This window comes from Aythya marila (assembly GCF_965140915.1).
Source record: "Aythya marila genome assembly, chromosome: 17".
NCBI classification, from domain to species: domain Eukaryota; kingdom Metazoa; phylum Chordata; class Aves; order Anseriformes; family Anatidae; genus Aythya; species Aythya marila.
In genome coordinates this window covers 1,728,711-1,748,993 of record NC_139058.1, presented here as the reverse complement: position 1 = coordinate 1,748,993, position 20,283 = coordinate 1,728,711, and the positions used below count along the sequence as shown (strand labels likewise).

The window sequence follows — 20,283 nt, the reverse complement described above, 5'->3', positions numbered from 1 at the left end:
GGGAGACGGAGCCGAAGGGACCCGCGGGGGTGACAGCCTAGGAAAGGGCGCTGGGCGCAGCTGAGAGACAAAAACCACCAAAACCAGAGGCAAAACCCACCCAAACAGCTTCTCCTCTAGACATAAAGGCCCTGGCGGTTAGGGCTGGTGCAGGCAAGCTGATGTTACACCAAGGATTAAGCAAGGAGCCAGATATTTGCTTACCCCAGGGTCCCAAGGAGCCCTTAGAAACAGCAAAGTGAGCGCAGCGTCTCTTCCCCCTCGGGGAAACCAAGCTTTTCTGCCAAGCGTCCTGCCCCGATTCACCCAGTCTCACCCCAAGGGCAAGGCTTTGTGGGAGCAGCTCTGAAAATTGGATTTATTCACGCAAAGCCAGGGGCAGCACCAGCTCCTACCCGAGCAGAAGCCGGCAGCCCGGGCGCAAAGGGGCAGCTTTTACACCCATGGCTCTCCGTGCCGAGGCAGCAGCACAGACTGTCAGAAGGGGCTGGGACCCCTCCCCAGACATCCCCCTTTTTTATTTTTTGGGGTCTGAGATGGGGAGCAGGCCTTCGGGGTGAGAGCAGCCCCGCTGCCAAGCCCTCTGCGTGCCGGAGAGCTCCAGGACTGGGTTCAAACCTGAGCCAGCGAGCGCAGGGGGGAGGAATTACAGGCAGAATACCAATGGAAAGGAGTTGTTTTTTTTTTTAAAGAGCCTCTGGAGGACAGAGTTTGTTGTTTTTTTTTTCTTCAAGGGAAAGAGGGAAAGCCCCTCTAGTTTACAGCAGCTGCAGAGCAGTGTAATCCTCTGCAGATTACAGAAACGATTGACCTAATCATCCTGCTTGGTATTGCAGAAAAAAAAAAAAAACAACCACGAGGAGTGTAAAAGGTCAGGGGATGCTCCCAAGCGACCTGACCCCCTCATTCCTGCCCGGGGTGGGGTGCCTCGGCTCAGACACTTTGTGCATCCATCCTCAGCCCAGCCTGGTGCCCAAATTGTTCACCTCGTGGGGACAGAGCTCGGTGCCACATCACCACCACCAGCAGCACTGCTCCGGGACTGGCTGGTGCCAGGCTCCCGTCTCAGGTCGCTGCGAGGGCTCTGGTTTAACCTTAAAACAATTTGCTCCATCGACTGAACTCCTCTCCTGCCGTTACCAGCAAGCTCGTTAGCATTCAGCTGCTGATGAAGCACATCTTCCATACCTGGGAGAGGCCAGCTGGTGTCACCTGCACGTCTTTACACAGTCATTTTCCAGCTGAATTAAAAAAAAGCTGCAGCACGTTACAGTCATTCAGCAGAGTGCCGAGCACAAATATTTAAATAACTCCTGATTTGTAGGCACAAGAGAATCCTTCCCCAACGGGAAGACCAGAAGGAGGCCACAGGAGGTGTCTGCATGCCACAGTGCTCTCAAGAAACTCCTGAGAGCAGGTTAGGGCAGAGGAGATGGGGACAGCCCATCCCACTCCTCTGCAGCACAGCAGTGAGGGGCCACGAGGCTTTTTTGGTGCCCTACATCTCACCACCCATCGTCTTCTCTCCCTCCAGGTAATTCTGAATGCTCCAGGTGTGACAGAGCACCCACATCACACCCAGCAAGCGCCTCTCATCTGAAAAATCTCAGTGCATCCACAAGTGGTCAAAGCTCTAAAGCTGCCCAAGCTACAAAGCCCAGAGGTAGCAGAAAAAGATGCCTGCTTTCCCCTATTTTGCCCCATTTCACTCCCTCATCTAATGAACTCAATGCCATACCTGTCCGCATGCAGCTCACGGGGTTATTTCCATCTTCTACAGATCTGAGTTTTTATTTTTATGAAGATGCTTCTCGCTTTTGAGCGTGCCAAGTCAACCTTCTCTGAGCAACAAGAGCCCTGCAGACAGCTCAAAGGCACGGCTGCAGGGAAGGGGCTCACTTCAGCTCGGACACACAGCTGAAGCCCAGCGGCGCTGCATTTGGTGGGGTTTTATCCAAGGGAAAAGCCCACAAATTCAGGAACTGGTAGCACTGCGGGCAAGGAGATGCAGTCAGAAAACCAGGAGAGACAGGAGAGGGGGAAAAAACAGGCAGGCAGGCAGAAAAGATGGAAAACCTGGGCAGAAACAGCGTCAATGAACTGATGGCCTTGGAAAATGTAAGTTACTTTTTGAAAGCAGCTGCCACTTCTGCAGAAAGCCACACGGTTTTCCTCTGTCACATCACTACTTTTGCATTTCTCGTGGCTAACGAGGAGTTCAGAGCTGAAGACTACAGATCCTTTAAACAAAGTCAGGAGGGTTTACTCGGTGACAGGCTGTTCAGGAAGCAGGGCTCCAAACCCAGGATGCCAAATTACTTGTGCCGAGAGAAAGAAAAAGCAATTAAAGCTGGGAGGGCTCAGCAGCCCGTCCAGTTCCTCTCCCGGATGGTCCAGGCGTGTTCTTTACACGCAGCCTCTGGCTCTGTCCAGCCCAGCTACCACGTGCCAAGTGCTTTGGGATGCAGCACTTCCCATCACAAACTGCGTGACACCCAACGAGAGGCTCCTCTTGATCCTGCAGAGCAGCAGGCTCAGTTCCTGGGGACGCTTTGTGTCCGTATCAGGAGCCCTGGACAACTTGCACAACGTTGGTTTTCTGCATAACTCAATCCCTGCGGAGCCTCGCAACATACTTGGCATTGCACTTGGATTAGAGGCTGATTTTGCCTCCAGAAAGGCAGCCGTGGACCTCGGCCTCGTCGTCTGCTGCTGCTGCTGCTCGAATTTCACTCCGACTCGTGGGCTTTCTGGGCTCTGCTTTCCAGAGCAGCATTAAGGCATCCTTCAAAGCTCAGCTCTAGCCCAGTAGTGACGGTTAGAAACACAGAAGCTTGTTGTTTTGTTTAATATTAAATATAGGGCAATTTGTTAACATGCTTCAGCTTCCAAGACTGGGAGATCACAGGCAAGAGCTGTCCCAGGATAAGCCTCTTGGGATGAATCCCCTCCCAAACATCTTAACGATGAGCAGAAGCAAAGGAATTTATCTGCCGTGATCTATAATAAGATTTCAATATAACATTCAGCCTACAGCATTTCTAAATATGGCCAAAGATCACTCAAGTTAGTTGGCGTTATTTCATCTCACAAGGATTTTCTTTCACTTCTTCTGCTGCGTTTGCATGCGCGGGATTCCACATCCCTCACCGGGCGAGGTCGACAATTGTTCAGTGCACCCTGGATGAGGTGAACGAGGACTCAGCACCAAGGTTGGCAGATGCAGGATTTGGATCCCTGCTACTACATGTTTTAAACGTCTGGCATCTACTCACAGTCTGTAGATGGAAGGAGAATGGAAGCAGCATCCTTACATCGAGGGCTGAAGCAGTTCTGCAAGCAGATGCGCTCGTTCCCCTCTCACCCCCACCTCCTTCCAGCACACGCCACCAAATCTGCCAGGATATCTGAGGAACGGAGCCACCTCTGCCTTTCCTAGAGCACTGCAGATCAGAACAAGTCACCGCTGCCTGGCACAGCTCCTGCTCTTCTCGAGCAGCAGACGGATCCCCAGAGGAAGGCAAAATGGAAGAGCAACTCGAGATGAAACCAGAAAGCCGCCGGCCAAGCCAGCTCCACCAAGCGTGACCTTGGAGCTGGAGAGGTTCTCCCCTCCAGAAAAAGAACCAGTTGTGAGGGTGCAAATTCTGTCACACGGGTACCAGAGCTGGTTTTGCTCCAGTACCCATCTGTCTCCTGCAGACAGGACACCGTAATTCCTTGAGCAGAGCCAAAATGTGATGGAGAGAACGCCTGGGACTTCTGACACCGGGAAGGATCTGCGCTCGGTGTCGGGGCAGCAGATCCCCGTCTGCCCTCCGAATCACAAACATTTGCAGCACCCCAATTTGGGCGAAGCAAGCCCTGCTCCCTGAGGGAACCCCGGGCCACTTACCATGACGGTGCAGTCCTCGGAGCCGCTGGCGATGACCTGGTCGTTGTGGGGACACCAGTCTATGTCCAGCACCGGGCCCGTGTGCCCGCACACTGTCGGATAGGACTTGTCAATCCGGCCCGTCTGGAGGGAAAAAAAGAAGGAAAAGAGCTGTAAAACCCCAAAGACCCAGAGCACAGTGAAGAATAAGACGCCTCCTAACGCTCCCAAAGCGTTTGGCATTCGTGGCACGAGCATCTTGAGCACCAGCAGAGGAAACGAACCTCTCCCCAGCACCAGCAGGGCCACGCTGGAGCCTTCCCCAGCACACGGGGGCTCCATCCTCTGCACGGATGTATCCTGAGCGTGTCCTGCTGGCAGAGGCAGGGCTGAGCTGCTGGCCACGTTTCGGGAGGAGGGCAGGCAGCCCCAGCGCCGTGCCCGCACGAGGAAGCTCTGGTTTTCTCTGCGCTTTACGGCGGCGGCCAGCGACGGCTAAAGATAACCAAGCTGGCTCTCTAATTGAAGGGTGTTGCTGCTCGTGGAGTTTACCCAGTCTGCTCGCTTTCATCATGAAAGTATTTTGCTCGGGCGGAAGGCTTTTAAGCCCTGGTGATGCAGAGCAAATGCTATTTTCAGAGATAAATGCTGCCGAGACGCGGACGGCGGCCGCAGCCCCCTCCCTGACCCCCACCTGCCTCTGGGGGGGCTTCCCAAGGGACTCAGGAGATTCAGGCTCAGATGTTCCCACCCGAAACATCCTGGGGGGACCCTGAGATGCCAGCACAGCTCTTGCACCGTCCCTGCTCTTAAATCTTGGTGATTACCTCTGGCTAATCACCATTCTCTCTCTTGGTCAAGTCGTGATGCACACCAGGGAAACGGTGTCTGAAGCAATGAAAAAATAAGGAAAACAAAACCAGAGTGAGCAGGAGAAGCCCACACCGCAGGGCCAGGGCCCGCTGGGACCCTGAAGGGGCTGGTGGCCTTTTTATGGGACCTGGTGATGGGAGGAGAGGCAGGGAGGGCACATTTTGGGACAGATGCTTCATCTCCTGTGTTTAAAAGACGCATTTCAGCTCTGCCATTTGGCGAGATGTTCCCCAACCATCCCAAGGTTGGGGAATATGTCCCTTAATCTACACCTCCTCCTGAGCACCACGCAGAGGGCTTTTCCTATTCCTTTTTCCTATTCCAAGCTGCCCTGGGTACAAAGGATCGGAATAATGCTGGACGTGGGCTTTGGAGGGCTGCTGACCTCGAGACCTCCACTGCCAGGAACCAAGATACAGATCCACAGAGAGCAGGAGTTACGTTACGGAAACAACACAACAGCCATCTCCTAATGGGTCAAATTATGTCTAAAAAAAAATCAATGCATCGTCTTGGTGACTCAAAGGGTTTTGAAATTATTAGAAGTGAAGACATTGTAGGTGAAAAGAGACAAAGCACATTCAAATAGCGAGGTCTGTGCGACTCCTCCTGCACGCCAGCACGTGCAGTTGGGTTTCACAAGGTAATACGCCTGATACTAGTGTAGCCCATCCAATTTAATTTACCTAATTAAAGAAGAAACATGCAAAGCACACGAACAGATCATGAGGATATTTCAGGAGCCACGCTACAGGCCAAATATAAGTACAGGGCTCAGCCCAAAGGGAAAAAGAAGACCAAAGCTGCGACGTGCCGGTGAGTACCTGCCTCTGCGAGGAGCCCAGGGTGATTATTTGCAGGCTGCACGAGCTCCTGTCAGCTCAGCTTAGAGTTTTTACAGTAATTAATTACTGGAAGGAGGTGGGAAAAAAAAAAATAAATCGATTTGAAGGAATGAAACCACGAAGTTCACCTTTCGGTTTTGATCACGATGAACCCGGGCGGCGCGAGCGCAAGGAGCTGAGCGAGTGTGACAGCCGGCTGGCCACGGCGGGCTTCTGAGCACCTCACACGGAGCTCGTTTTTGAAATTAGCTCTCTTTAATGCCTTTAAACTCGCTTCTTTGTGCTCCTTTCAGCTCCCCAAGCGGCGCTGCTCCGGGGGCAGCCGGGAGGAGGAGAGGCGGAGGCTCCATCACCGCCAGCGCCTGGAGGACCGGCCCCGGCAGCATCTCCCTCCTCACTCCTGCAGCAAAAACCAGCCCAAAAGCAGAGCAGGGGAGGCAGCCCGGTGCCTGCAGAGGAGCAGGAGGCTTCCCTTGGCCACCTGGGGAAGTGGGGCAGCGAGCGGGCACGGAGCTCAGCCCGGCCACCGAGCTGAGGAACTTGAGATCTGCCCAGTGCGGCTATTTTTGAGCAGAAGGGCAGGCGTCTCTCAGGCCCGCGGCATCTGGATTGTGAAAAAAAAAAAAAAAAGAGCAGATGCACAAAGGAGAAGTTCAACCGAGTGGAGCAGAAATAGCTTGGTGCCCCGCAGCAGGTGAGCAGCAGCTCGGACCTGATAACCTGCTGCTTGTAAGGTGCACCCCTGTGCGGGGAGTCACACGGAAAAATCCTGAGCGAGGAAATAGAGTAAGGAAGGGGAAAAGGAGAGGTTCTTAGGATGCAGTGAGGGAGATGAAGCACGTTTATCCACAAAGCCCAAAGGACAGGCGACGTCCCACTGCCCTGGCAGAGCAGGATGCTGCCAGGGAGAGGCAGTGGGGTGCCAAGGGGGGCGTCGGGCAGGAGAAACCACAGCGCTGCCCTAAACGCCCCCAGCAGAAAGCAGGAGCTCCCCTCTGACGTTCTGAAGGCATTTCATCTTTTTTTCTGCTTCTTTTTCCTCCTTAGAGAGTGTTCCCCTTCCCATGGGACCGGCGGGGCACCAGCCCCACAGAGGTTGTCTGGGGGGCTCTGCCCAAAGGGACTTCTCGCACTAAAACACTGACTTAATCCTCCCAGGTTTCCTTGTATTTTTTTTTCCCAGGTAATCTTTTAATTAGTTAAGGATTTAAAATAAATCTCAAGTGTTGATACACAGCTTAAAATTAACTCGGTGTGACTTCCAGAAATTAAATCCTTCTCATAATCCACGGCCGCTCCGGCTGAGCAACGTAGCGCAGCAGCAAGAGCTGATACTGCAAGAGCTGTAGGTGTGAAAAAAAAAGTTATAAAAGCCAAAAAGGGTGAACTTGAGGATTAGGTTTAATATGCTGGGGGATGTTGACTGGAAGCTCGATGTTCAGGTCCTTCAGCAGGTGGGAGGCTGACCTCACCGCGGGAATTCATTTAGGAAAACCAACAGATGAGGGGAAAAAAAAAAAAAAAAAAGCTTAGTTCTTAACCCAGAAGGGTCAGATAAGCAGCACAGGAAAACCCTTCCTAAAAGCAGTATTTTTATGAATTAATATGATTGTCTTACAATCGCTCCTTGGCCAGAAAAGGGCAATTGGCTGCAGGAAACAGCTCCCGGCTTCTGGTAAAAATATCGCGGGGAACAGCTGCTTCCCCCGGCCCGCCGGGTGCGAGGGGGAAGTGGCATCGAATTGCACAAGCCCCGGCGATTTCACCACCCTGGCTTTGCAGAAGTTTGCAGCAGGAAATCGGGGCGCAACTGCTTTGGGGTGAAATCCAAGCCGACCGCTGCCTGTTCTCCTCGGAGGGGGCTCCTGCTCCCTCTGCGCCTTTCGGAGACTCGGAGCTTGGCAGACTATCCGTAGCGAATTTGGGAGATTAGGAAGGGTGCTGCTCCCAAAAGGGCTTCTGGAGGGCTGTGCAAGGAGAGATTTGAGGCGTGCAAAGCCTCGTAGGTCTTCTCGCTACCAAGGTCTCTTGCAGCCCCCCCCCCTGGGCACCGCGCTCACCCCGGCAGCTGCACGGCGCGAGCCGCAGCCGCCGCCTGCTGCAGGAGCCAGACGGCCGCCCTTGTTCGGGGGTGCCCAGACGTGAAGGGGACACAAAGAGGAGAGAGGAAGAAGGCAGTGACAGGCAGGAGCCTTTCACACAGCCAGCCCAGCCCGAGCAGCGCCGGGCTGTAAGGGTTTTGGGGTTTGGGAAGGGCCCCGCGGAGCTGGCACCGCTGCTCGGGGCGCACTGGGGGTTTCAGCATCGGTGCCGCGCGCTTCCAGCAGACCAGAGCCAGCTGCAGGGGCTTTCCAGGAGTGTTTTTGTAGGATCCTCTGCAAAATCAGTGTCCAAAGTCAGCTACCTGCGTGCTGGCTTTAAGGAAAAAAAAATAAGCAGCAAAACCCAGGGCACACAGACACAACCCCGAGCTGCTACGGCTCCTGCATTTCAGCAGAAAACTCGGAGCGAGCCTCAAAATTGAGCTTCCAGTCGTGGAAGCCCTTTGGGTAGGGATCCAAAACACGGGACCTGTTGCCCAGAAATGAGGTTGCAATTAAGGTACAGACCCACTCCTTCTGTCCCCTCGGTGTGATTCCACCAGCACTTAGCCCCCCTGCAGGGAATGAATCCCACCTGTCTGAAGGAGCTCACCGGGGCCGTAAATGTCTCAGCCCTTGGATGAGCTGTTTGGGGGAAGTTCCAACTATTTCTGTTAAAACCGATCTCTGTTTTTTTTTCCATTTTTCCATTTTTCTGTTAAAACTGGAACCGGCTTTGGCAGGGGGGCTGGACCCGATGATCTTTCGAGGTCCCTTCCAACCCCTCCAATTCTGTGATTTTGTGATTTTGTCCCCGGACTCCAGATTTCAGCTTAGCTGTAAATTTTAAACGTTAATTTTAATTTTACCTTCCTTTCCTGGTCCCCCTGCAGCCCTGCTGTAAGTGTGCTTGCACCCTGCATAACCCAGGGACACGATGCCACGGGGACACCCCAAAGGGACGCCGCTGGGGGAACGACCGCCAGCACCAGGGCTGCCAGGGGCAGCCTAAAAAATCAGGGAAAAAGCGGCTGGTGGCCATTCACCCCCCTCCAGCCGAACGTGATGGAAATGCAGGCGGGGTGCAAGGAGGAGGGTGCAAAAAGGGCAAAAAACGAGGGGTGTGTGTGTGCCAAGGGGGCTGCGTGAGCTTATGGGGGCTTATGGAAGGGTGGCTGCGGGCTGTGAGCTTCCACCCCCCAGCACAGAGCCAGGGCCACAACAAAAGGGCTCCTTTCCAGAGGGTAAATTAAAAGAAAAAAAAATAAATTAAAAAAAAATAATAAAAAAATAATAATTAAAAAAAAATCCCAATTTTTCAGCTCAAAAAAATAAAAAAATAATAAAAAAAAAGCAAAACACCAAATTTTCAGCTCATGGAGCTGGGTCAGAGCATCCCCTCGGACCTCCTCCTTCGGGTCCCCGACCCCCCCGAGCATCACCCAGCACCCCAGGGAGCCCCCAGCAGCACCCATGGGTGCCCCCCAGCAGCACCCATGGGTGCGGGTCACCCAAATACCCCATCCTGGGGCTCGTCCGGATGGGGGCAGCTTTGGGACCAGCTCCCAAAGCCCCCCCCCCAAAAGCTCCTGCCCAGCCCAGCCCTACCCGGCCCCGGCCCCCCTCAGCCCCCCTTTTAGGGCGGTTTCCCGCCAGCAGCGGCTCGGCGCCGGCAGCGCAGGGGTTAACCGGCGCGCACTTGCCGCGCCGCGGCTCCGCCTCCGCCAATCAGCGCGGCGCCTGCCGGCGGCCCCGAGCGCTGCCGTGACCATATATGGTAAAAAAGCCGCGGCCGCCGCAGTGCCGCTGCGGCGGGCGCGGGAACGCGCGCGCGCGGCTCGGGGAGGGGCGGGGGGAGCGGGGAGGAGACGCGCGGGGGTGGACTCGGGGAGGGGGGGTGGCAGGGAGGGGGAAGGGGAGAAATGATAGAAAATGCCTAAAGGCACCCAAAATGAACAGAAGCATGCTGAGGATGCTCCCAGGCAGAGGGCATGGCTGGTTAATGGGATAAATGCCCCAAAAACCCCAAATCCACCCAAAATGAATAGAAGCACCCCAAGGGTGCTCAAAGGGGCACAGCTGGGTTAATGGGATAAATGCCCCAAAAGCCCCAAACACACCCAAAATGACCAGAAGCACCCCAAGGATGCTGTAAGGCAGAACACTGGGGGCACGGACAGATTAATGGGATGAATGCCCCAAAACCCTAAATCCACCCAAAATGCCCAGAAGCACCCCAAGGATGCTCTAAGGCAGTGCTGAGGTCATGGCCGGGTTAATGGGATAAATGCCCAAAAGCCCCAAACCTACCCAAAATGACCAGAAGCACCCACAGGATGCTCCCAGGCAGATTGCTGGGGCACGGCCGGGTTATAGGGATAAACACCCCAAAACCCCAAACCCAGCCACCATTTCTAGGGATGAACGGGGCACGGCTGCACGTGGAGCTGGGAAAAAGGACGGGGCCGGTCACGGGCTGAGGGATGCTGGAGGGTCACAGACACACGAAATGAAGGAGAAGGAGTATTCGGAGCAGGAGCATCAGCCTGCAAAATTCTGGTTTCAGACAAAAAAAGCAAAATTCTGGTTTCAGACAAAAAAAGGAAGGTTTTAAAGGAACGAGGAAACACCACGAGGCTCCCGCGCCACGCCGCAGACCTCGCTTCCTCATCTCGTGCTGCTCTGCTGGGAAGAACCATTTTGTCCGCAGCGCTGCGACTCGCGGCACAGCCCCGCCGCTGACTGCTCCAGCGAGGAAATACCTTCCCCTGGCTCTAAATTTGGGTTAAAATCCGCTTGCATTGGCCTACCGACTTTATCCAAGTGGGAAGGGGCTGCAAGGAACGGCGGAGCAGCAGGGAGGGAGATGGGAGCGCTGCCCTCCAGCAGAAGGGAAAGGGAAGATGCTCTGAGGTTTTTCCGTGCAAGACCTGGGGGGCTAAAGGAATTCGGGCTGCTGCTGCTTGTCCCTGTGCTTCTGAACCACAGAACCGTACGAGAGCGCCAGGGAGGTTTCTGTGCCCATCTCTGGCTGCATCAAGTGTCTGGGGGAGGCTGGGTTCTCCTAGCTGCCGGGCAGGGACCTCACCTTCCCGTGCGCCTTGCAGAGCGCATCCCTGGGGTTCTGCGCCGTTCGAAGCAGATGGGGAAGCCTCGGTGAGCATACGGCCCCGCTGCAAGATGATTTCTTGGAGATTTGGCAGCTTTTTGCACAGGATAGGGCATAAGGGATGTTCCTTGCATGGGCTCACGGAGCACCGCTCCTCCCCGTTAGCCGAGTGCTAACGAGACCTGGCTGCGGGGGGATAAATCCCAGCCACGCGCCCCGGGAGAGCTGCGGAGCTGCTGGAGGAGCCCTTTTCCTACCGAGGCTGTTCTTGGTGCAAACCATATAATGAAAGGGTTACCGACGGGATGAGCAGCAGCCTAGATCAGCTCCGAGCCCGTGGCCACGAGGGCTGTGCCGCTGCACCTCCTGGAAGCAGCACCCAGGGGTGCCACCCGTCTGCAGGGCTCGTTCCTGAATGAAGTGATCCTCACCGAAACCAAGCCCCTGACGGCTTCAACGCCTGACTGCAGCTACTGCAGGAGGCTTTGTAGGGAGCGTTGAGCTTTGAGAAACTCCTGATGCCAATAATTGTTTTAGATTAGTCGAGCAAAACGCTTATTTCCCGTGCTCAGCGCGCAGGAGGCATCACTCTGAGGAGAGACATCAAACACGGCTCCAAACACGGCACCGCCGCGCTTGTCACAGCACGGCGGGGACTTCGCAGGCACAAAATTCCCAAACGAGAGCTGCAGGGACAGCAGGGAGCAGCGAGGAACCCACCTTGTGCAGGGGCAGCACCAGGAACGCGCCGCCGCCGCTGGCGTCCACGATGATGGCGACGAACCTGGGGTTGACGGCACAGAAGGAGCTGTCCCAGGTGACGCGGGAGACGCGGATGTCGTCGTAGCACTGGTCATTTTTCACCGCCTGGCCGAAGACGTGCCGAAACTTGCTCTGCCGTACCACTCGCCTCATCGTGTCTGCGGGGAGGAATTGCAAAGGGTGGCGGTCAGCGGCGCCCCGGCGCCCAGCTCCCACCGCCACCAAACCCACTCCTCACACCCCCCCAGGGAACTTCCTCCAGACCTGAAGTTCTCACTTTTACCTCTATTTTAAAAAAAAAATCAAGTCTCAGAGCGTCTCGTACCAAACACGACCCAACTACGCTTCCTCCTGCAGAAGGAGGTCGCCGGCGAAGCGGCGGCGCTGCTGCTGTGGACGCGTTCCCTTTCTGCGGGGAAGGAAGCTCCTAAGCCTGAAAGCGGTTTTTAGACAAGTCTCCGCATATTTTCAGGGATAAATCCGGGCTCGGATTGAACTTGTTTACTTTCAAGTCAGACCGGGGTCCCGAGGATGTAAATAAAAATGCAAGCTCTCAAAATCCGGTGTGCCTGTGAAGTGGTTCCACATGTCAGCTAGCTCCCACTGCTTTCTTCTGGCTCCAAAATCTCACAAAAAAAAAACCAAAAAAAACAACAAAATGAGGCTCCTAGGCAGAAAGGAGTAATGGAAATAACCTAATGACTCAAATCAACTTAGTGTGTCCGCGGCACTTCTCTTGAGAAAAGGATTTTCAAGAAGGCTTCAGTTAAAATAGAGGGAAAGCGACCGGCGTGGAAAATTCCAGCGCTCAAGTCTTGGAAGATGATGGGCACGGGACCTCGTGCGGGTCCCGGCCCTGGGAGCGAGCAGGATTTGTGGTTTTATGCCCACAATCTTGGTATTGGGGCCTGGGGCGGTAAGGTTTGCCTGTCCTACGAGGCTTTCTCCCTCCAGCTCTGCAGGAAAAGGAGGAGCCTCCAGTGAGCATCTCGCCTCTACGTCTGAGAAAACGCTTCTGCCTCAGCCTCTAGGGGAAATAATAAAAAATAAAACAGAAAATGTCAGCGTCCACCTCCTGCCTGGCCTCCCAGAAGGTCCCCGAGCACGAGCAGAGGCTGGGAAGAGCCTGGCAGAGCCGCTCGTGGCAGACCCAGCGCTGGAGCACGAGGCTCTGAGCCTCGAGGGCATCTCCTGTCTGAGGGCAGGAGCGATAAAGGGGCTGCCTGGGAGAGCCCCCCCTGCTCCAGCACAGCTGAATGTGGTGCACGAGGTCCTGCTGAAGCATACACCACATGGCCAAGGACATTTTCTGATGGTCCTTTAGGTCTCCTGAATGAACCCGCTCCCTTTGAAGCAGCAGCAGAGCTGCAAACGCCGTTTAGTTACAAACGTGTGCATTTTTAGCAAAAACGGTGCTGTTTCTAAATGCAAAACGCCGTCACTGATCAGGGTGTTCAAGACATCCAGAGGAAAAAAAAGCTACACACAACTTGTTGGTGATTGCTGTCGCATTACAGATGAGCTCAGGCTTCCCCATACTCCCTGGAATTACATCATAAGCGTTCTGCCAAACGTTTCTTACCCAAAAACACCAAAAATACCAAAAGACGGGGCCTGTCCCAGCTGGATGCACCCAGCGATCCCTCCGTAGCTCCTGGGTTTGCTGCCTCCAGGCCTGCCCTCGGCTCTCAGCACCCAGCCCAGGGCAGGGCTGACCCCATTCCCCAGTTCCTTTACTGGTCACACTGGTAAGGCTGGTGGCAGTGCTTTGGGGACACGTCCCCATCACCAGCAGTCCCCTCGGATGCTGCCTGGAGCTCTGGAAGCCTGCAGCCAGCTCAGCCCTTTCCCAATCGAGCAGAAAAAACCCCACACAGCCAAATCCCACTAATTCAGCCACCCCATAAGGGTGAGGTAACCCGCCTCGTACACCAGCAGCAGGATTTCCATCACCGTTCCCATCCCGCTGGGCACCAGGATGAAAATCTGGTGTTTTAGGAGGCAAAACCAAGCCTCCCCCACCTCCCTGAGCCCAAATTGCCCAGCGCCAACATCTCACGTACATGGGGGCTTGGCCATTTGTCTGCTTTAATGCCAGGACATGGATACAGTGGGTAATAGGGAGGATTATTTGTGGAGCTTGGATAATTACATCTTCCCTGCAGCTCCCGTGGAAGGGCAACGTTTTTATCCAATGGTGATATTCCACCGCCTGATTTCCCATTTGAGAGAACTGGCTTTTTTTTGTTGTTTTCTTTTCTACAAACCTCTCTTAAAAACGCAGAGAGTCGGGGTAACCCCAAACACCCCTCTTGTTCCAAGGGGGATTGTCCGGGCACCCCCTCGCTGCCCCTTCTCCCCCCAGCTCCAGCTCGTCCCCGTCCCCATGAGCAGAAGCCCTCCTCCAACACATGGCGAGCAGCCTCCGCTCCTCATTTCCATAGCAAAGGGAGCGATTCTTGGCTTTGGATCACAGCCATTTTGATCTGGCTGCTCTCCAAAGAGAAAGAGGGGGGGGGGGGGGGAAAAAAAAAAAAAGCCACGCGCAGGCTCCGGCGAGGAAGAGGAGCGAGCGGGGATCTTTCGGCACAGGAGCAGGTGGAAAACAAGGCAGGGCTGCTTTGATCCCGAGCACCCCCAGGAGTCATCCTGGAGGATCATCCTCTTGCTAGAAGCGTTTAGCATCCTGATTGGGATTCCTCAACTCCTCCAAATCCCCCTAGGATTTGGAGGAGCAGCGATGGCACCCACCACAATTTGCCATCCAGAATCGCGGTTCGGCCCCGGCACGGCAGCACGGGCTGGCGATGGGACACCACGATGAGGCTCAGCTCTGTGGGGCCACAAAGTGCACCCAGGCCAGGCTGTAGGGTGACATTTGGGAGCGTGAAGCTTTAAACCAGGCCGGCTAATTACGTAATTCCATCCCTGCGTCTGCTGCGACATCTGAGGCGAGGAGCTGGAACGATCTTTGCACACTTGCTAGACAGGAAACGCTTTTTTTTTTTTTCTTTTATTATTATTATTTTTTTTTTATTTAGGGGGGGGTAAAGTCCAAGTCGGGAGGATTTAAAGCCTCGCTGCCGGGAGCTGAGAGGAGTTTAAATTTTGCCTCAGCACAATGAAACCAGAAGCTCCCTGCAAAGGCGGCTACAAAAGAAGTGCTGACAGCTCCGCGCCGGCGCCGATCTCCTGCACCCGCTGCGTGGCACCAGCACCTTGCCCGTCCTGCATGGGGGCGCAGCAAAAAGCCTTCTGTTAATTTGCATTAATTATTTTTTCCCCCCCACCTCAAATGTCAAGTGACTTCCAGCTGAGTTACACCTCCCTCTCCCTTCCGTCTCCCTGTGCCCGCCATCTGGCTCGGGCTCCGGCCTCTGTGTCAGCATTTAAAAGGCTCCGGGATGCCATCAAGCCCCGCTCGCACACTGAGACTTTTCATCCCGTCCCTTTCTGATCTCCCATCACGATGTGTCACGAGAGTTGCCACGAGTTTGCCCACTTTCCTGTTTATAAAGGATTTATCTGTCTGGAGAGGCCAACAGATGTATTTCTGCGGCTTCGGAGGGTTTTTCGGTCTGCTTATGCAAGAGGAAACGCATCCTGCTAGGGAACACTCACAGGAAAACCCCCCACTAATGGCAAAATCCTGCTCGGCCCATGTGACTGGGAGCCCTTCTGGAAAGGGAGGCATTGAAATAAAAAGCGAGTTGAAGTCCCAGCCAGCCCGAGGCTACGGCTCGGGGGGCAGGGAGAGCCCAGCCACCAGACCAGGAGAACCGTGCTTCCCTCTGCTAGTTGGGGCTGGGAAGGAGTAGGGCTTCTCCTCAGCTGGGAAACCCAAAGAAAAGCAAGGTGCAATGCTTCTGGAAAGCCCCCAAACACCATCCAGCATCGGCCTCGTTGAGGGAGCTCCATGAGCTCCAGTGGCAGCTCCGAAGATCATCCTAAAGTCACCTGGGGTGAGGCTCCTGGGTCTAATCTGCAAAAGCGATGAGTGCTCAGAGCTGAAACCCTTTCAAAAATATATCAGAAAGGATGGTGTGGTCCTAAACACAAAACCAGGCCCCAGGGGTTGCAACCAGAGGCTCAAATCCTGCGCGCGGGGCAGAGGAAGTGCCCTCACCGTGGTGCTTGGCCACTTGCACCAAGCTGCTGGCCACCAACAAGAAGCCCACGAGGAACCCAGCGAGTGGCTCTTCAGCTCCCTTTGAGCACCACACAGCAGATAAGGCCCGGAGCCATGCGTGGAAGGGAGGATGAGAGCACTGGGACGCCCCCAGGAGACCCCATCCTGCTGCTCCTGCTGTGCGCGCAGAGCCCTGCCCGCCGCCAGCAAGGGGCTGGGGGATGTGGGACTCCCAAAAAAGCCTCATCCCAACGCACGTGAGAAGGAGAAGAGCTGAGCACTGCCCAGGTTATTTCCTCATCGCTTCGTGCTCGTGTTTCTTAATCTCACAGCCTCGCTTGTGCAACCTCAGCACGTTCCCTGCAGCCCACGCGTGCGCATCGCACGCGGCTGCCTGCAGCCATGCCCTGCCTAACGCTCAGCTCGATCACACACACGTTCCTTAAAATGCTGAAATATTTCAAGGCCTTACCATATAAACATGGCAGCACCTTAGAAGAAGCGTTCATCTAGAAGAAGAGCTCGCCAGATCGTTTTAAGGACAGCATTTGAGGACGCCTTTGTGTGAGCAAGGAAAATAAGCAGGCGAGCATTTGCTGGCACGCACCGTTGAGGCACACGGATAGCAAGGATGGGAAAGGCAATCTGCTCTGTGAAAGCAAATGGGCATGGGTCGAGAAGCCCCAAAGCAGCCCCAAAGCAGCCTGGAGGGGACTTTGGGGTGAGGACCTGTTCTGCAGGCGAGGCCAGGGCTGGGACCAGCCTCCACACGCAGCTTCACAGCGGCTCCCGGGGCGGAGAAGCAGCGCGGCACCAGCAGGGCTGCGGGAGGACTTCGTCTCCCTCTCCCTGCATCAAATCTTGGGATATTTGGGCAGGGAGGAAGCAAAAGGGGGGAAAAAATAAATCACACAGCCACAAAAATGCAGCTCACCCCAGCGCTTTGCATGAAACCTCTGACAGCAAAGGGAACCACCACGAATACCTGGACTCAGAGCTCTGCTCTTAGACATCGAGCAGCTCCCCCCACGGAGCACCACTTCAAATCAATCCACGTTGAGTCCACTGCTGACAGAACTTTTGTTTTCAGATGTTCGGAGTTATTTAAACCACGGGCGAGGACTAGTACAGATGGTCACAATTCCAAAATACATCACATTTGTGCACAGATTATTTTCAGTCTTTGGTTACTTTAGCCTAGGTTGAGCAAGACCCTGCCATCTGATTTCACTTCATTTTAAAGACAAAAAGCTGGAATCTGAACTCAATACTGAAATTTCCAGCTGCTATACCACTGGCAAGATGCTATTTTGGGATGGGAACCTAAACCACAAACTACCAGGGAATTCGATTATATCTCAACTGGGGAGCACAGCACATTCAAAACCGTAACGCAACCCAAACTTACCATCAGCTGCAATAGCTGCTCGGGACGAAATGCAAGGTGCTGGGTCTAACTTGTGAAATACTCGATAGGACTGTTTTTCCAAGCTGCCCCCCAAAACAACCACGCTGTGAGTGGCAGTAACACCAAGAGCTCTGACTCAGAAGCGCCCGTAAGGCCCAGAGCTCCCAGGCATCAAGGAGCAGGGATTATTTCGGAAGAGGCTGCCCTGCTCGTGCTCCTCTTGCTGCATACCCCTGGCGCTGGGGCTCCTTTCAGGCACACATTGGGATGCAGCAAATATCTTCACCTGAAGACCTCTGGGCATGCAACTCACCTCCTCATTGCTCACACCGTTTTGTAGCTTTTGCCTTCCTCAGCTGCCATTACATCCCTCACCGTAACTCACGGTGACACAAGGACAACCTGGTCGGATTTCAGCTTCTCCTTTTGCTGCCAGCAGACAGTAACTCAGCCCTGAGCACCACCCAGGCAAGGGGAACCCTGCCCCGGAGCTGACCACCTCTCACCTCCAGGCACTGCCATGCCAGCAGCTGGCCAGAGAAGGCCTTGCTCTGCCTTCCACCTGCTCCCCTGCAAGAGCTTTCCTTCTCCTCCACTTTCTCCGCCGGAATAAACACCCGAGGTGCCTCTTCACACGCTGCGTGCTCAGCTACTGCCAAGAGACAGAGTAATATACTTCCAGCGCTGAGCAACAGCCCTGGGAACACCAGCCAGAGACATTACAGCACGATGGAGGATGCTACTTACAGCCCTACAAAGGGGAGAGCCACGGGGCTCCAGACCACACTTTGACCCTGAGGAAAACACGAGGCAGGGAGCACAACCCCCGGTGCTGAGCTGCACATCAGCAAGCTAAGCTCTGACGGCCAAGCTGCAGGACTCCTGTTAAGAGAAGTATGCAGATAAAATGCTGGCTCCATCCAGCTGACCTAGTTCTCTTATCAGCCTAGCCAAGCTAACGAGGAAGTATCAATCTGTTCGGAGCTGCTACCTCAATTTGCTGGATTCTGCTCTCCTGAAGGCTGCACACAAGCTTCTTCCGAGATCATATTCCTGAGTGACATATTATAAGCTTTTTTTTTTTTCCCCTTTCTCCTTTTAATCTGGGAAATGAGCTTGGGGTGAAAGCCCGGTGGTTATGAATGCAGGAAGAGCTCCTCTCCACCAGAGCTTCATTAGGGTCTTCCCAATTCACCATCTCAAACCCAGCTGGAGGCCTCCCACTGTTCCCAAGCAATTAGCTGAGGCACAGGCACTTCTTTCCAACACGACCGAGTCCTAGCAGCAGGAAGGGACTGCATTTTCCCCCGCAACCTGAAGCAATCCAACATGCCTGAGTGAAATAACGCAGTCTGTGTGTGACAGAGGAGCCCAGCAGTAGCCCCAGCACCCATCAGCGATGAGCCCAAGCAGCCCCTGGGTGCTGGGAGCCCAACACAAAAGCACAAAGAGCACCACGTGCAGGATTTCCCCTCCTGCACCAGTCAAGAAGAGGCACAGACACGAAGATAATTCGGTTAACACAGTATTTTCTAAGGTAGGCACGCTTCCTGCTGCCTTAGTGGCTTTAAGATATTCCTGGAAACATCACGCTGCTTCTCCTTGCTGACAGTTAACAATCACGCCTCAAAAAAACCGGCAAGATTTATCAAAAGGAGAAACCTCCAAAGGCTTGGATAAACTGCTTTCTATTCCTCCCGAATTATAACATGCCGTGGCATCCACGGGAAGGAGCTGTGGATGCTGAGGATGTTTTGAGGAGGAGCTGTCTCAGCGCTGGGTCCCAGCCCCGTGGCACCGCGGCCTGAGCCCCCTCAGGAAACGCAGGCCTGCAGGGAGCTCATACGGAGCCAGCAGGGCCGTGAATTCCTCCCAGCCTCGAAATAAAGCAGAAACAAGGGCTCAGCACAACCCAGGCTGGCCAGCAGGGCCGCCAAGAGTGACTCAGATTGCCCAGGCGGGGATGCCGAGCTCTCCAGATGGCCCTGCCTGACCGCAGGCCCTCTGCCGGGCGAGGCCAGGCCCCACAGCAGGACCTCTTGGGCTCATTTTGTGGTGTCCAGAGTTTGCTTCTGGCCCCATGACAGCAAATGTGATGACCCTGATGTGAGCAGTGTCACCTGCAGCCCTAAAAAAGACCGGCATGGCCGGCTGTGTCCTCACACCACACTTTGGGATGGGGATGCTACCCCAAAAAGTAATAACAGACTCAGTCAGCACTCAAAACACCTCGACCCTCATCCTATGTACGCCGGAGCCCCATCTGGTGACTCCCACTGCTTGCTAGCACCCACCCGACAAGCGAGGTGCTCACACACGAGCTGTTTTTGAGGTTCTCCACCCAAAAACGGCGACCACTTGTCAAAGGCGAGGTAACGGCCTCGACAAAGGAGGTACAGAAGGCTCAGGGCCAGACGGTGTGAAGACATTTCAGGTTTTAATGCTGTACAAATAGGCTGCGAAATGGATCTCAGCTCTCACCGTTGGACCTGGCACGTACTTCTCCCGATTTCCATTTGCTGTCCTGCCAGCTCTTCTGGCCGAGCAGCCTGTAATTCGGAGCACCATTGTCATCCCGTCCCATTTCCCTACCGTGCAATTTGAAATCGGGGGTGGGGGGGGAGGGTGGAGGCTAAAACTCAACCCCAGGTAGTCCCATCTGCTCACTCCCTATCTCGTGGTACCAGTTAGGGCCCCTCCAACATCCGCTTCAACAAAAGGGCTCCGAGTTCAATCCCATTTCCTCCGTCCTACAGCTGCCCTTCGGTGCGGATCCATCCAGGACCAGAGCTGCCGCCCTGCCACAAGCCCCGGGCCATGATTTGGGGCAGAAACTGGCATCAGGAAGAGGGGATCGAGGGATCACAGCCTGCATCTGGTGACCTTTAAGCTTTATTCACCCGGTGCTGCACACACAGCGCCAACTTTCAGCCCTTTGACTGGGCTCTGGGGGCATTTACAGCACCGCTGGAGGAGAGCAGCCAAAACAGCAGGGGGTATTGCACCCAGATAAGCCCCAGCTGGTTTTTATGTGATCTTTCGTGGCCCTTCAGAACTCCCCTAGTAGAAAAGAAGATCAATGTAGCGCTCGCTACATAAAAAGACCAAAAAGATAACCTCTGCCCCCAGAGAAACGTCCGGGAGCAAAGCGAAGAGCGCAGAGATAACACACACGCATCCAAAGGAGGCCAAACCTGGGCAG

At 54.6% G+C, this 20,283-nt stretch overlaps 1 protein-coding gene across 2 annotated transcripts in view; it reads right to left on the bottom strand.

Annotated features, from left to right (window-relative positions):
• CORO1C (coronin 1C) overlaps positions 1-20,283 on the bottom strand; it is a 34,409-nt gene that overhangs the window by 8,955 nt on the left and 5,171 nt on the right. For both annotated transcript variants that reach the window (XM_082774110.1, XM_082774111.1), the window contains exons 2-3: positions 11,503-11,702; positions 3,896-4,018 (exon numbers count right to left, since the gene is read on the bottom strand). In XM_082774110.1, coding sequence (XP_082630236.1) covers positions 3,896-4,018; positions 11,503-11,697 — 318 coding nt within the window. In that variant the 5' untranslated portion in view covers positions 11,698-11,702. The remainder of the gene's footprint in view (positions 1-3,895; positions 4,019-11,502; positions 11,703-20,283) is intronic.